Genomic DNA, 12,338 nt, shown 5'->3' on the forward strand with positions numbered 1-12,338 from the left:
CATTAGTTATCCCACCATGTATATGAGATAACTTATCCCATTACTATGATATAAATGATGAGATAAATAATTTCGAACTAGCTAATACCTCCAATCAATAGTGGAATAAAATAATTCTTCATTTTATCTCGGGACTATTTATATCTTATTCATCACACTGAACAACCCCTCGGGGGTCGTTTGGTGTGAGGTATAAGGTATAATAATTCGAGGATAAAATGCAGTATTATTTTATCTCATATTTGGTTGGAAGTACTAGTTAGTTCCAGAATTATTTATCTCACCACCTATACCTTAGTGATGCGATAAGTTATTCCATATAAATGGTGGAATAACTCTTCAGAGTAGCTAGTTTTGAGATTAATTATTTTGAAATAACTTATTCCCAATCAAACGATCCCTTAATACCAAACTTAATTCTAAAATATCGCACCTTATCCGTGTATCAAACCACCCTAAACAACCAATATCTAAGATGACTCTTTTTTGGTCAAATTGGTTTAGATTTTATTGTTGTAAAAATAAAAAAGATTAACCTTTTGAAAAAAGATTGGATCGGGTCGGGTCGGGTCGGGTCGGGTCGGATCATACCATATCCTAATCCCTGTAATATCCGAAACCCTCAAAAACAAAAAAAAAAATCCCCTAACTGTGCATCAGCTCCTTTTAGCTGCTTAAACCCTAACTCGCTACCTCTTTCCCCTTTTCATCTCTCTCCATCTACAATGAACTGTTCAAGTAAGCTTGTCTCTCTCTAACTATTTTTTTTTTCTATATGCATATTTTTCCATTATATACATCTATTTTTCTTTGTTTTTTTTTTTTTGCAAATTTTTTGGTTACAGTTTCCGGTGAGGTGCCGGAGGATCCAGTGGTTTCAAAGAAATCCGGACTCCTTTTCGAGAGGCGATTAATCGAAAGACACATCTCTGTAAGTTCATTTTCCGGTTTTTTTTTTTTTTTTTTAAAATTATTTATGGATTTAAATTGTATACAATTTGGATAAGTATAGGGATTTAAATTAGTAGCAAAAACACAAGATTTATAGAGATATAAGCTGTAAAAACAGCAGGACAGTCAGAAAATCGAGGCTTAAGAGACAACAAGTAGTAATATAGAAAACTAAGAATGGTATTTTTCTTAATAAAATTATATACATTGGATAAGTATATGAATTTGTACAAGTAGTAGAAACACAATATTTATGGAGATATAAGCAGTGAAAACCGAGGCGTAAGAGACAACAAGTAGTAGTAATAGAAAACTAAGAATGAGTTTTTTTTTTTTTTTTTTTAAATTATATACTTTGGACAAGTATTTGAATTTGTATAAGTAGGAAAAACACTACATTTATGGAGATATAAGCTGTAAAAACAGTAGGATAGTAAGAAAATCGAGGCGTAAGGAATTTCAAGTAGTAATAATAGAAAACTAAGAATGGACTTTTTAAAATTATATACTTTGGACAACTATACGAATTTGTACAAATTACAACAACATATCTAGTATAGTCGCGCAAGTGGGATCCGGAGAGGATAGAGTGCATGTAGACCTTATCAGGCCAGGTAGTGAGGTTGTTTTCGGTATATCCTTAGCTCAGGGAAACCAAAAAAAAATACATTTATGGAGACATAAGTAGTAATAACAGCAGGATAGTAAGAAAAACGAGGCATAAGAGACAATCAGTAGTAGTAGAAAACCAAGCACCCAAGGGTGTGGTCTAGTGGTCAATGAAGTGGGTTGCGAGCCTGAGGTCTTAGGGTCAAATCTCAGCAGAGATGAAAAAACACCAGGTGATTGTTTCCATCTTTCCCAGCCTAGGTGGACATAGTTACCTGATAGCTGCTGTCGGCTATGTTGCTCGGACTCTTTCAAAATGTCAACGGGTGCATGTCGGATCCTCCAAAAATTGTGTATTTTTGTAGGATCAGACACGGATGCGGCAACATTTTTGGAGAATCGGAGCAACTTAGGTTGCCGGTGAATCCAATGGATTTAGTTGAGGTGCGCAAAAGATGACTCGGACACCATAGTAATAAAAAAATTAGTATTAGAAAATTAAGCGAGAAATTCAGCAATCGTAAGCACCCAAGGGTGTGGGTTACTGCAATGAAGTGGGTTGAGTACCATGAGGTCTTTCTTCCCATTTGTTCTAGCATTGGTGGACAACGTCACCTCGTTCTTGATGCTAGGGGAATAAAAAAAATACAGAAGTAGTAAATAATAGAAATACTGAAAATAATACTAGTACTACTAGCATGAGAAACAAGAGACAAGACGCGAAACTATTTACTACTAGCCTTTTACCTGAATGCTGGACCTCCTCCTCCTTCTACAAACTTCAAAGTATAGTTTTTATAATTTGTTAAAAAGGTAACATTTGTATTATAAACCAGTACTTAGGTAGTACTGAAAACCCCCCTGTTATATACCTTCCTTTATAGGTGGCAAACTATACCTTTGTTTTATTCACCATCTTCTGTAGGTTATCAATCCATGCTCGCTATAGAGAGTTATCTGTAATTTATGTTAAAGTGACTAATAGCTTAAATTTTTTCTACGTTGTCAGAATATTAACCTTATCTTTTAATGGTATGTACAGTGTGTGTTCTTTTTCTTGTAGGATTTTAATTTGATTTGTGTGGTTGATTTTGTGGTCAATTTTGTAGAGAAAAATGTTGCATGTCCGAGCTTGTGTGATGTAAATTGTAAATATAGGAAGGTCTGAAGGAGAAACTTTGAAACTACTTTATTAACGAAAATTAAACCGCTGTGCCTCAATTTAGGGTCGTCATGATTCCTCCATATTCATTCTGTTCAATTGGGTTCTGTTTCATTCAAAACTTAACTGTATATTTATCCAGTGCAGAATTGAAACTGGTCACTATCCCCTCCCCGACCCCCGTTTTGCTCCTCTCCTAATGTGTTCCATAATAGTTAATAGAAACTTAAGCTGCGCAAACCCAGGCTTAATCAAGAAGTGAAAATATTGAGCAAAAAGACTAACATTCATTTAGCTTTCTTGCGGGGTGATTTTCCTTGTTGTCTGGAGGGAGATATTACCATCTTTTTGGGGTTAAGTGGTATATTTTGATCTCTAGCTGAAGGCTGCATTTTCTCAATTTTACATTCGTTTCTTAGTCTTTTCGCCCTTTTGGTTTGTGCAGGATTTTGGTAAATGTCCTGTTACTGGAGAGCCATTGACAGTGGATGACATTATCCCTGTTAAAACTGGCAAGGTAATACTGTTTTAAAATTTACAATGTGCAGGATTAGCTTTATCGCATGATCTCAAATGGGTTTATATCATGGAGCTTACTATTGTTGGTACTTGTTGCAGATAGTTAAACCCCGACCTGTACAGGCTGCTAGCATTCCTGGGATGTTGGGAATGTTTCAAATAGTACGTGTTTTTTGTTCTTTGATTTTCTGCTTCCCATTTCTAAGGTTTGTTTTCAACTTCATTAATGTGTAAAGCTGAGGAGCCGGGCTACTCAATTTTCATTTTGCTACATTATGTTTCTTAGCCATAATCCTTGAAATAGTCTGAAGCACTTCTGCGAAGATTTACCTTTATGTGTTCTGGTGGAAAATTAAGCAAATTTCTCATGGTATTTTCCGTAGCTCTAGAAGTTACTTTTTTTAATTAAAGGGATTGGACAAGCATTTGTTTTAGTTCATTGTTCAAGTAGATTGTGGCATGCCTCCCAGTTTAACATCATCATCTCGAAATTTATGCTCATAACTTAGTCTTAATGTCCCAAATAATGCCTTTGACATCATTACATATGATAAAGCAAATTCAGCAGCATAAATTTTAGCTTATTCTTGATCTTTTACTCTTTAGTATAACTGTTTGTTTATCAAGTAGTACTTTTTAAAAAAACCTTTGCGTGTTGTGGATGCTAAATTGGATTACCATTTTTCTTGGAGCATCTGTTCATTTGATGCTTCTGTAGTCTGTGGATGCTAAATTGGATTACCATTTGTCTTGGAGCATCTGTTCATTTGATGCTTTTGTGGTCTTACTTTTCTTTTATCTTGTAGGAATGGGATGGTCTGATGCTATCAAATTTTTCATTGGAACAACAATTGCATACTGCTAGGCAAGAGCTGAGCCATGCTTTATATCAGGTAGAAGTGGCCTACATATTCTTAAGCATCTACAACTCTTTATTCTAGAGAGTCATCCTTGAGGTCATCTTTGATAGCATGAAACTTTGAGTGCATCCTCAGGCTGTGGACATTAAGGCAGCCTTATGTACTATTGATGAAAGAGGAGAGAGGAAGTACAAGTTGAAGATTCTGAAAGCTAGGTCTTACAAAGCATGAATAGTACTTTTTTTGGTTGACTGAGAAATCTGTCTGGATTGTACAAATCCATGTATATTTATGATCTTGAATATAATGTATCAAAAAGACCCATTCCACCAGCTTTACAGATTATTCATGCAGCAAATATCTGAAATCATTCAACATCAAATGAAGATCTAAAGGAAATATTGCTGCAGTTCCAGATAAATATAAAATAGAATCAAAACATCTAAATATTAAATGGAAAGAAAGAAACCGGAGAATCTTTGAAGGGAAAGAATGTACTATTGAAAATATTAAATGGAAAGTTATCACTTCCTTAGGTTTTTGGTGTAAAGAACAAGATATAGATGATGAGATCCAATTAGTGGACTTTATAGGAGCTGTGTAAGTATTTCTTCTCTTACTTTCTTTGTAATACTTTTGGTGGTGGCCAGCATATCCCTTAATGCTGAAGAATACAATGTTACCATGATACCAGTTTCAAAAAATAAATAAATCAAAACATCTAAATCTAGTTGAATTTTTTCTTTGTTGCTTTACATTTTAGGGCTTGATAAACTAAAGAATTTGAAGCTAACCTATCTGAATTTTTTTTGGAAAGGGGTCTGAAGTTTTGTTTGTTGTGGTACTGACCCATTTATTTAACTATGATTCTATTCCATACAGTGGAACAAAAGATTAATGTCCCACTGGTTGCCATAAGAGTGATATGAGATATCCACTGGCGTGTTTCTGATCTGTTGATGTTTTAGGGCTTTATTTAAGTTGGTTGTTCTTCCCCAAGGGTGTAGCTAGTTGTTAATGAAGTGAGTTGAGAAGTACTAGGTGTCAGGTTCAAATCTCAATGGAGACCACAAGTACTAGATGATTTCTTCCCTTTGCCTAAGCCTTTCTGAGGTGTACACAAGCTTGCCTCGACACCGTCTTCATAACTGTTGGAGTCAAATTGAGGACAAATTAGCATCCTAAGATTTGGTACTGTTGCTTCTTGAGCCTATAATCAGGTTCCGATTCACTGTTTAATTTCATTTTGTCATCTTTTCTGTTTTCTGACCCGTCTTCAAATCCGAAGTTGTTCCCTCTTCTCAATCTCTAAAATTGACATCTGTACAAGTTTCTCCTGGTTCTCTCACTGTACATTCTTTACATTCTTGTAGTTGTTGCTTGCTTCATCTGGTACATGCCGTGATAACTTTGTCCTATCGTGGCAGCATGATGCTGCATGCAGGGTAATTGCAAGGCTGAAGAAGGAAAGGGATGATGCAAGGGCATTTCTTGCCCAGGCTCAAAGACAAATACCAATGGCAGCCACTACAGCAGTTGGCACTACTGCTTTAAGCAATGGGATAAGAGGTAGTTGATTTTTATGCTTTTATGCTAAGTTGCTCGGACTCTTCAAAAATGTCTACGGATGCGTGTCAGATCCTCCAAAAAAATAGTGTATTTTTGAAGGATCCGACACGGGTGCGGCAACATTTTTGAAGAGTCCAAGCAACTTAGCTTTTATGTGTCTTATGCCATCTTCTTTTCCCATACTTATGATTCATGTTATCAACTTGTATCAATAGCTGCTGAGGATGAGGAGATGGGCCCTGAGGGCAAGAAAATTCGCCCTGGAATATCACACTCTGTCATTGAGACTCTTACAGAATGTAATGCTGCCCTTTCACAACAGAGGAAAAAACGACAGGTACTGCTACACACGCCTACAGGGCCTTATAAGTAGTATTTTCTCCTCATTCTCTTCTGATACCGCATAGCTCCTTCCTTAAACTAATCTAAGTAGTTATTATACTTTTAACTTTTTGCTGCTGCTTCTCCCAGTTAGATGATTAATGATCATTTCACTTTCTTTTCGCACCCAGATACCAGCAACATTGGCCCCAGTGGATGCTGTGGAGAGATATACCCAATTGAATAGTTATCCTCTGCACAAAACCACTAAACCTGGCATTTTGTCTTTAGATATTCATTATGCTAAGGTAAGTTCTTTCTTCTGTTTTTTCCTTGATTTGTTGTTCATTGTCTACAAGGGAGATACAACAATATCTGTATGGGTTCTTATCCAATGCGGGTGTGTGAACCTGGCACTCGTACTTGCACTTCTCCTGCGAAGTATTAGGATAAATACACTTTTGTTGACTCAAATTAAGGATCCAATGATGTAGACTTAAAATATATTCCCATTTGGGTTTCACATTAGCTAATGAGTCATTTGTTTTTGAAATTTCTACTTGTAGCACAGTTGCATAATATTAATAGGTTCTGCATAATTCGGTTGCCATTAGAAAGTTGTCTTTGTCCCTACATTAATATTGAGTGTTTATCTAGATAAACACTATAAATTTTTTACTAGGCACAGGTGGTTTTACAGTACTATTTTCCTATAGCTATGTACTCGGAAGGTGAGCTAGGAAGTTAGATCTAGAGCTTGCTCAAACAACAGCAGTATCACTTTAGATCAATACGAAGGAATAGTTTTGGTGGAGATGAGCTTTGGTCATCTAAGTAGTCTCCGATCCCTTATTTTCTTTTGGTGCACCCATTTAGTTCCTGTTTGTATAGAGGATTTTGTAGTTCTGTTTTTTTTTTTGGTATATTCCAGACCCCACCCTGTGGGAATACACTGGGTCTGTTGTTGTTGTTTTTTTTTTTTTGGTATATCCCTTGTATGCGGCCAAGATGGCCTTGTTATTATCAGTGAAATCTTTTACTTGATCAAAAAAAAAATAGGCGACTCTTTAAAAGATGAAAAATTTGATCAATGAAATCTCTTACTTGATCAAAAAAAAAAAAATAACAGGCAACTCCTTAAAAGATGAAATATTTGATTCATGAGAAAGTCAAATGTTGCAGACGTTCAATTATTTGGGCCACTTAGATCTTATGCTTTTTTGGTCCATATTTATGGTTGAACTTCTTGCAGCATGTCTAACTTCCAGTTTATGTTGTCAGGATATAATTGCTACCGGTGGAGTTGATTCAAATGCTGTGGTCTTCAATCGACCTTCAGGACAGATCATATCAACACTAAGTGGTCATTCGAAGAGGGTTTGTCATCTTATTGATACCTCTCTCTCTCTCTCTCTCTCTCTCTCTCTCTCTCTCTCTCTTTCTCTCTCTCTCTTTTAACTACTACTTGATAATCGTTTGCTATGTTTCTTAGCAAGAATTTCTGTCTCAGTATGTTCTGCCTTTCTAGGTTACCAGTGTAAAATTTGCGGCTGATGGTGAAATAGTGGTCTCTGGTTCAGCAGATAAGGTAAACCTGTTTGTTTCTCTTTAATCCGAGTTGAACATTCATTCTCATTCAATAGTAGCCTTCATCTTCCGTCGTCCTGTTAAAGCTTATATCTTTAGCATGTTCTCCCCTTCTATGGTAGTTAGTTATGTGCTACTTTTTTGGAATTTACTGAAAATGGGTTCACTTTTAAAGAACATCTAAAGAAAAAAATGGCAGCCCGGTGCACTAAAGCTCCCGCTATGCAAAGGGTCTTGGGAAGGGCCTGACCAAAAGGATCTATTGTACGCAACCTTACCTTGCATTTCTGCCGGAGGCTGTTTCCGAGGTTTGAACCCGTGACCTTTGGGTGACATGGTAGTAACTTTACCAGTTACTCCAAAGCTCCGCTTCAAACATGAGCCAATTATATTACTCCCTCCGTTTCAAAAAGAATGACGTGTTTTGACTTGAAAATGAGTTTAAGAAAATAAAAGAGACTTTTGAATTTTATGGTCTTAAATTAAAATTATGCCAAGTGTACCAAAATGTCCTTTAATCTTGTGGTCTCAAACATGCCTTGTGGAAAGTTGGAATTTATGTATTGCCAAAAAAGGAAAGGGGTCATTCTTTTGAAACGGACTAAAGGAAAGTAGGTCATTCTTTTTGAAATGGAGGGAGTCGATGTTACTGGATGGTGCGCCTTTCAATTTTGTCACTAAATTTACTCTTTGATATGCTTCCAAGAATAGAACGGTAATAAAAAGGAAAAGGAATGTTTTTATTGATTGCTTTATCCTTCAGTTCTAGCCTCTAGGTTCGTATCTGGTTAGCAGTAGGATTTGGAAGTTTATGACTGAACAACTTTAGATTCAAAGGTTATTGTCATTTCAGATGGGTTTGGAACCCAGCTTAGTAGTAAAAAATAAGCAGTAACGCTTTTGTTTCTTAATGCACAGTTGCATGGCTAGTCTCAGTTGCATTGTTCCTTCAATGTATTACTAAACTGTGTAGCTGGGTTTTGCAGACAGTTCGTGTGTGGCAAAGTTCTGAAAATGAAAATTATGACTGTAGGCATGTCTTGAAGGATCATACAGCAGAGGTAATCTCATATTACCATCTCATTGAACAATACTGGAAGTTATATTGAAATACCTTTTTATTATCGAATATCAAAATGCAGCTAATGTCGTATTTGATTGCACAAAACTTAATATTGATTCAGGAAAACAAGCTAACGAGTTTTGTAAGTGGTGATCATCTATCTCGGTGCCCCATTCAGTATTCGATTTTTTCTGGATATTTCTTTTCTTGGCGTAGATAGGAGAATGGTAGAATAGATCTTTAAGAAGTGAAAGATGGGATGGAACTAATATATTTGGATTAATGCTTCATTATACTACAAAATTGTAGTTCTCTATATTTGCCTGTGTATTAAAAGAGTAGATTAATTTGTTTATGCATGGTAGAAAAATTGTTTTTTTTGATCCGAAATTACTTGGGAGTGTTATCTTTTTCTTTTTTCTTTTTGACAATGGTAAGGTTGACTTAGATTTTTTATCTACTGTCGGATCAACTATCAAATTGAAAAACGTTTTCTTTTGTCCTTGCTAGTTGTTATTTTGTCACCAGACTAGTTTCACAGTGAGCTTCCACCTGTTGAATGCATACCTCCATGTCTTCAAAAGTTTATCGACATTCTACTTGAAAGCAAGTTCAAAAATAAAAAAGTAAAAACATTTTTGGGAAATGAGGGGTGAGTAGGATGCTTCAAGTGGAAATCAGTGTTAGGCTCTAAATGCCATCGAATATAAGTTCTGCAGACCCGTGAAAATGCCTTCACCTTTTGCTTTTTAACATTACTTCATTTTTAGGTTGTGGCTTTCACTGAATTTACTTCATATAAGTTCATTTTCAAACCTTTTAATCAATGATTAAACATAGATCTACCAATGACTGCAGGTGCAAGCTGTCACTGTCCATGCAACCAATAATTATTTTGTGACTGCTTCTCTTGATAGCACGTGGTGCTTTTATGATCTTTCGTCTGGTTTATGCCTTACCCAGGTTTCTTTTTCCTCTGGCCTCATTCTCAATAAAAATGTTTAGATGTCTGGAATCATCAAACTTTTAAAATTTACTAGTTAAATAAAATTTCAAAATGCAGGTAGCAGATGCTTCAGAATCTGAGGGCTACACTTCCGCAGCTTTCCACCCTGATGGTCTGATCCTTGGAACAGGGACTTCAGGGTCTCTTGTCAAGATATGGGATGTAAAAAGTCAGGTCTGTTTGCCTCAAAGGCATCATGACTGCTCATGTCATTCCTCTTCTTCTATCCAAGTATTCTTACTGTTTGCTTTCTCTGCGTGTGCATGTGTTTTTTTTGGGTGCTTCTTTTCAGGCAAACGTTGCAAAATTTGATGGCCATGTGGGGTCTGTAACTGCTATTTCCTTTTCAGAAAATGGTTATTTCTTAGCAGTGAGTATTCTAACACTGAATTAAGCTTTTGATAATCTTCCTTTCATCTGTGTATAAATGCAATTTATGATTGAACTTGTGAGTGAGGTTCCCTTTTCTGTGTTAATCATCAGACTGCTGCTCAAGATGGTGTTAAACTTTGGGATTTACGCAAATTGAAGAACTTTAGAACTTTCTCTCCCTACGATGAAAACACGCAAACTCAATCAGGTATACATTTAATGCATTCTACTGAAGCTAGTCACTGAATCCATGTTACGAATCAAAGAAGCTTGGTAGTTCGTAAATAAAGATAGTTTATTATCTGCATTGAGTACTTTAGGAAGATAAAAAATTTGGTTTCATGGATTACTGTATATTGGAGCATAATAACGTAGGACTCACTGTCGTCTATGTGACATTTCCTTCTTAGTCTAGTAAGCGTTGACCTTAACCTAGCACTGTATGTGTTTAGTATGCTATCTCAGGTTCCACTGTTGTTTATGGGCCATTCACTTTCTATATTCTGTTAGCTTTCTAATTGAAAAGTCTACTTCTTTGCTTTTCAATTTTTTACATTGCGTTTGCATATTGTTTACGACTCAGGCTCCTTTCGAGTTGTGTTAGATCAACTCTTTCTTACCTTCATCTTTCGGAATGTTTTTTTTTAACTACTTGTCATAAATTTCATAGTAATTTTATATGCATATAAAGTCGTCTAATGTTTCTGCTTTTCCCTTTACTTGCAGTGGAATTTGACCATAGTGGAAGTTATCTTGCCTTAGGAGGTTCAGATATACGGTGAGACATCTACACAAATATATGTAATCGGATACTTCTCATTTTTCTCGACTTAAAAAGCATTTCCCCTTTCTGGGTCCCAAAAGACTTTAGCATAGCTCAATAATAATTAAAAAAAGTAGAAACCAGGAGACTTGGGTGGATTATTTGTCATTGTACTTCAATTATCAATATTTGAATTACCATTATGTACTCAAGTGATCCCCGGAGTTCTATTTTTATCAATTAGAGTTAATGTCATTTCTTTCTGTGCTGAATCAGAGTTTATCAAGTCGCCAGTGTCAAAGCTGAATGGAATCACATCAAAACCTTCCCGGACTTATCAGGCACAGGTAGTGTTTCCTCTCATTTTAGACTCTTAAATGTGCTTTTGGGGTTACATGTGTTGCACATGCGTTTATAAAGGTGATAATAGTTGTTGCTATCATCTAATGCAGGCAAAGCAACATGTCTGAAATTTGGTCCAGATGCATCATACGTAGCTGTTGGATCTATGGACCATAATCTAAGAATATTTGGGCTGCCTGTTGAGGATCAAATGGAGGATTAGGCGATGACACAGCTTTTGCCTTTGCATCTGCTGCAAGATTACTGTGTTCTCTCGAGGGCAGGAGGTCAATGGGTCCGGTTCTTTAGTATGTAATTCTTCTAGTTTTTGCTGAGTTTTCGGGTGGGCAGGCTAATCGACATACCATAAACTTGGGATTACATCTGAAGTGCAGAGTTTATTTAGTCGTCCCAATAACTTCCTCGGATAGTCTGTTGTATCATTCTTGTGTAACCATTGTCCGTTCTGGAAGCAAAACTCTGAATGGCTATTGATCACTTACAGTATATTGGGGTGCAAATGTTAGCGGCTAAAGTAGATATCGCATTGCGTTAATGATATACATGACATTAAAGTTTCCAATTTATACTAGTGCATTCTGTTACCTGATCTTTCCTTGCTAGACTAGCCAGAATTTGAATTTGAAACCACTGGTGTATTTAATTGTAGAAGGTTTTTAGAGTAGATTAGCATGTCTTTTTTTTGTTTGTTTGAGAATGGAGTGAATTGTGAAAGCATTCCTTGTTGCAGTGGCATCAGTGTGTTTCACATTTTCTATTTCTAGTCCATGTCTTGAGTTTCTATTGGTTGCAAAGCAGCGGAATTGTAATCACAAGGTTAAGAGTACAAAATGTATTGGTGGGTTTTGAGTGTTAACCGTCACCCCAGACCTTCTGGTCCTATAATTTATCAGCATAATACATTAAAAAACACACAAATTTGGCCTCAACTAACAATTCGATTGTGCACATCTAGGCATCTCAATTTGATGTCATGTTGACGCAATAAATAAATTTTTGATGGACACTCGATGTTGATGTGACACATTTTTGAGGCGTCCAAATGATCACATTGTTAGTTTGAGTTGTCAATTGACACCGAGGAGACGGAGACGAGCTGAGGTTCCTAGATGTGCACTCTCAAAGTTGGTGTAATTACTTGCCACTTAAGGCCAAATTTGAGTGTCTGTTATGTATGATGCCTAATTTATGCA

The 12,338-nt window shown here is 36.2% G+C and overlaps 1 protein-coding gene across 1 annotated transcript; it reads left to right on the forward strand.

Moving 5' to 3' along the window:
- The first annotated feature begins 483 nt into the window (after nt 1-483).
- On the forward strand, nt 484-11,729 carry LOC107864235 (pre-mRNA-processing factor 19). Its single transcript, XM_016710561.2, has 18 exons — nt 484-738; nt 846-931; nt 3,168-3,239; nt 3,341-3,403; nt 4,048-4,134; nt 5,529-5,670; nt 5,886-6,007; nt 6,183-6,299; nt 7,273-7,368; nt 7,520-7,579; nt 8,565-8,639; nt 9,500-9,604; nt 9,705-9,821; nt 9,940-10,017; nt 10,131-10,227; nt 10,746-10,797; nt 11,059-11,129; nt 11,235-11,729. The coding sequence occupies exons 1-18, from the start codon at nt 726-728 to the stop codon at nt 11,345-11,347; spliced, it is 1,566 nt and encodes a 521-aa protein (XP_016566047.2). The 5' UTR covers nt 484-725; the 3' UTR covers nt 11,348-11,729.
- Nucleotides 11,730-12,338: the final 609 nt, after the last annotated feature.

The sequence above is a fragment of the Capsicum annuum genome, chromosome 3, assembly GCF_002878395.1.
Source record: "Capsicum annuum cultivar UCD-10X-F1 chromosome 3, UCD10Xv1.1, whole genome shotgun sequence".
NCBI classification, from domain to species: domain Eukaryota; kingdom Viridiplantae; phylum Streptophyta; class Magnoliopsida; order Solanales; family Solanaceae; genus Capsicum; species Capsicum annuum.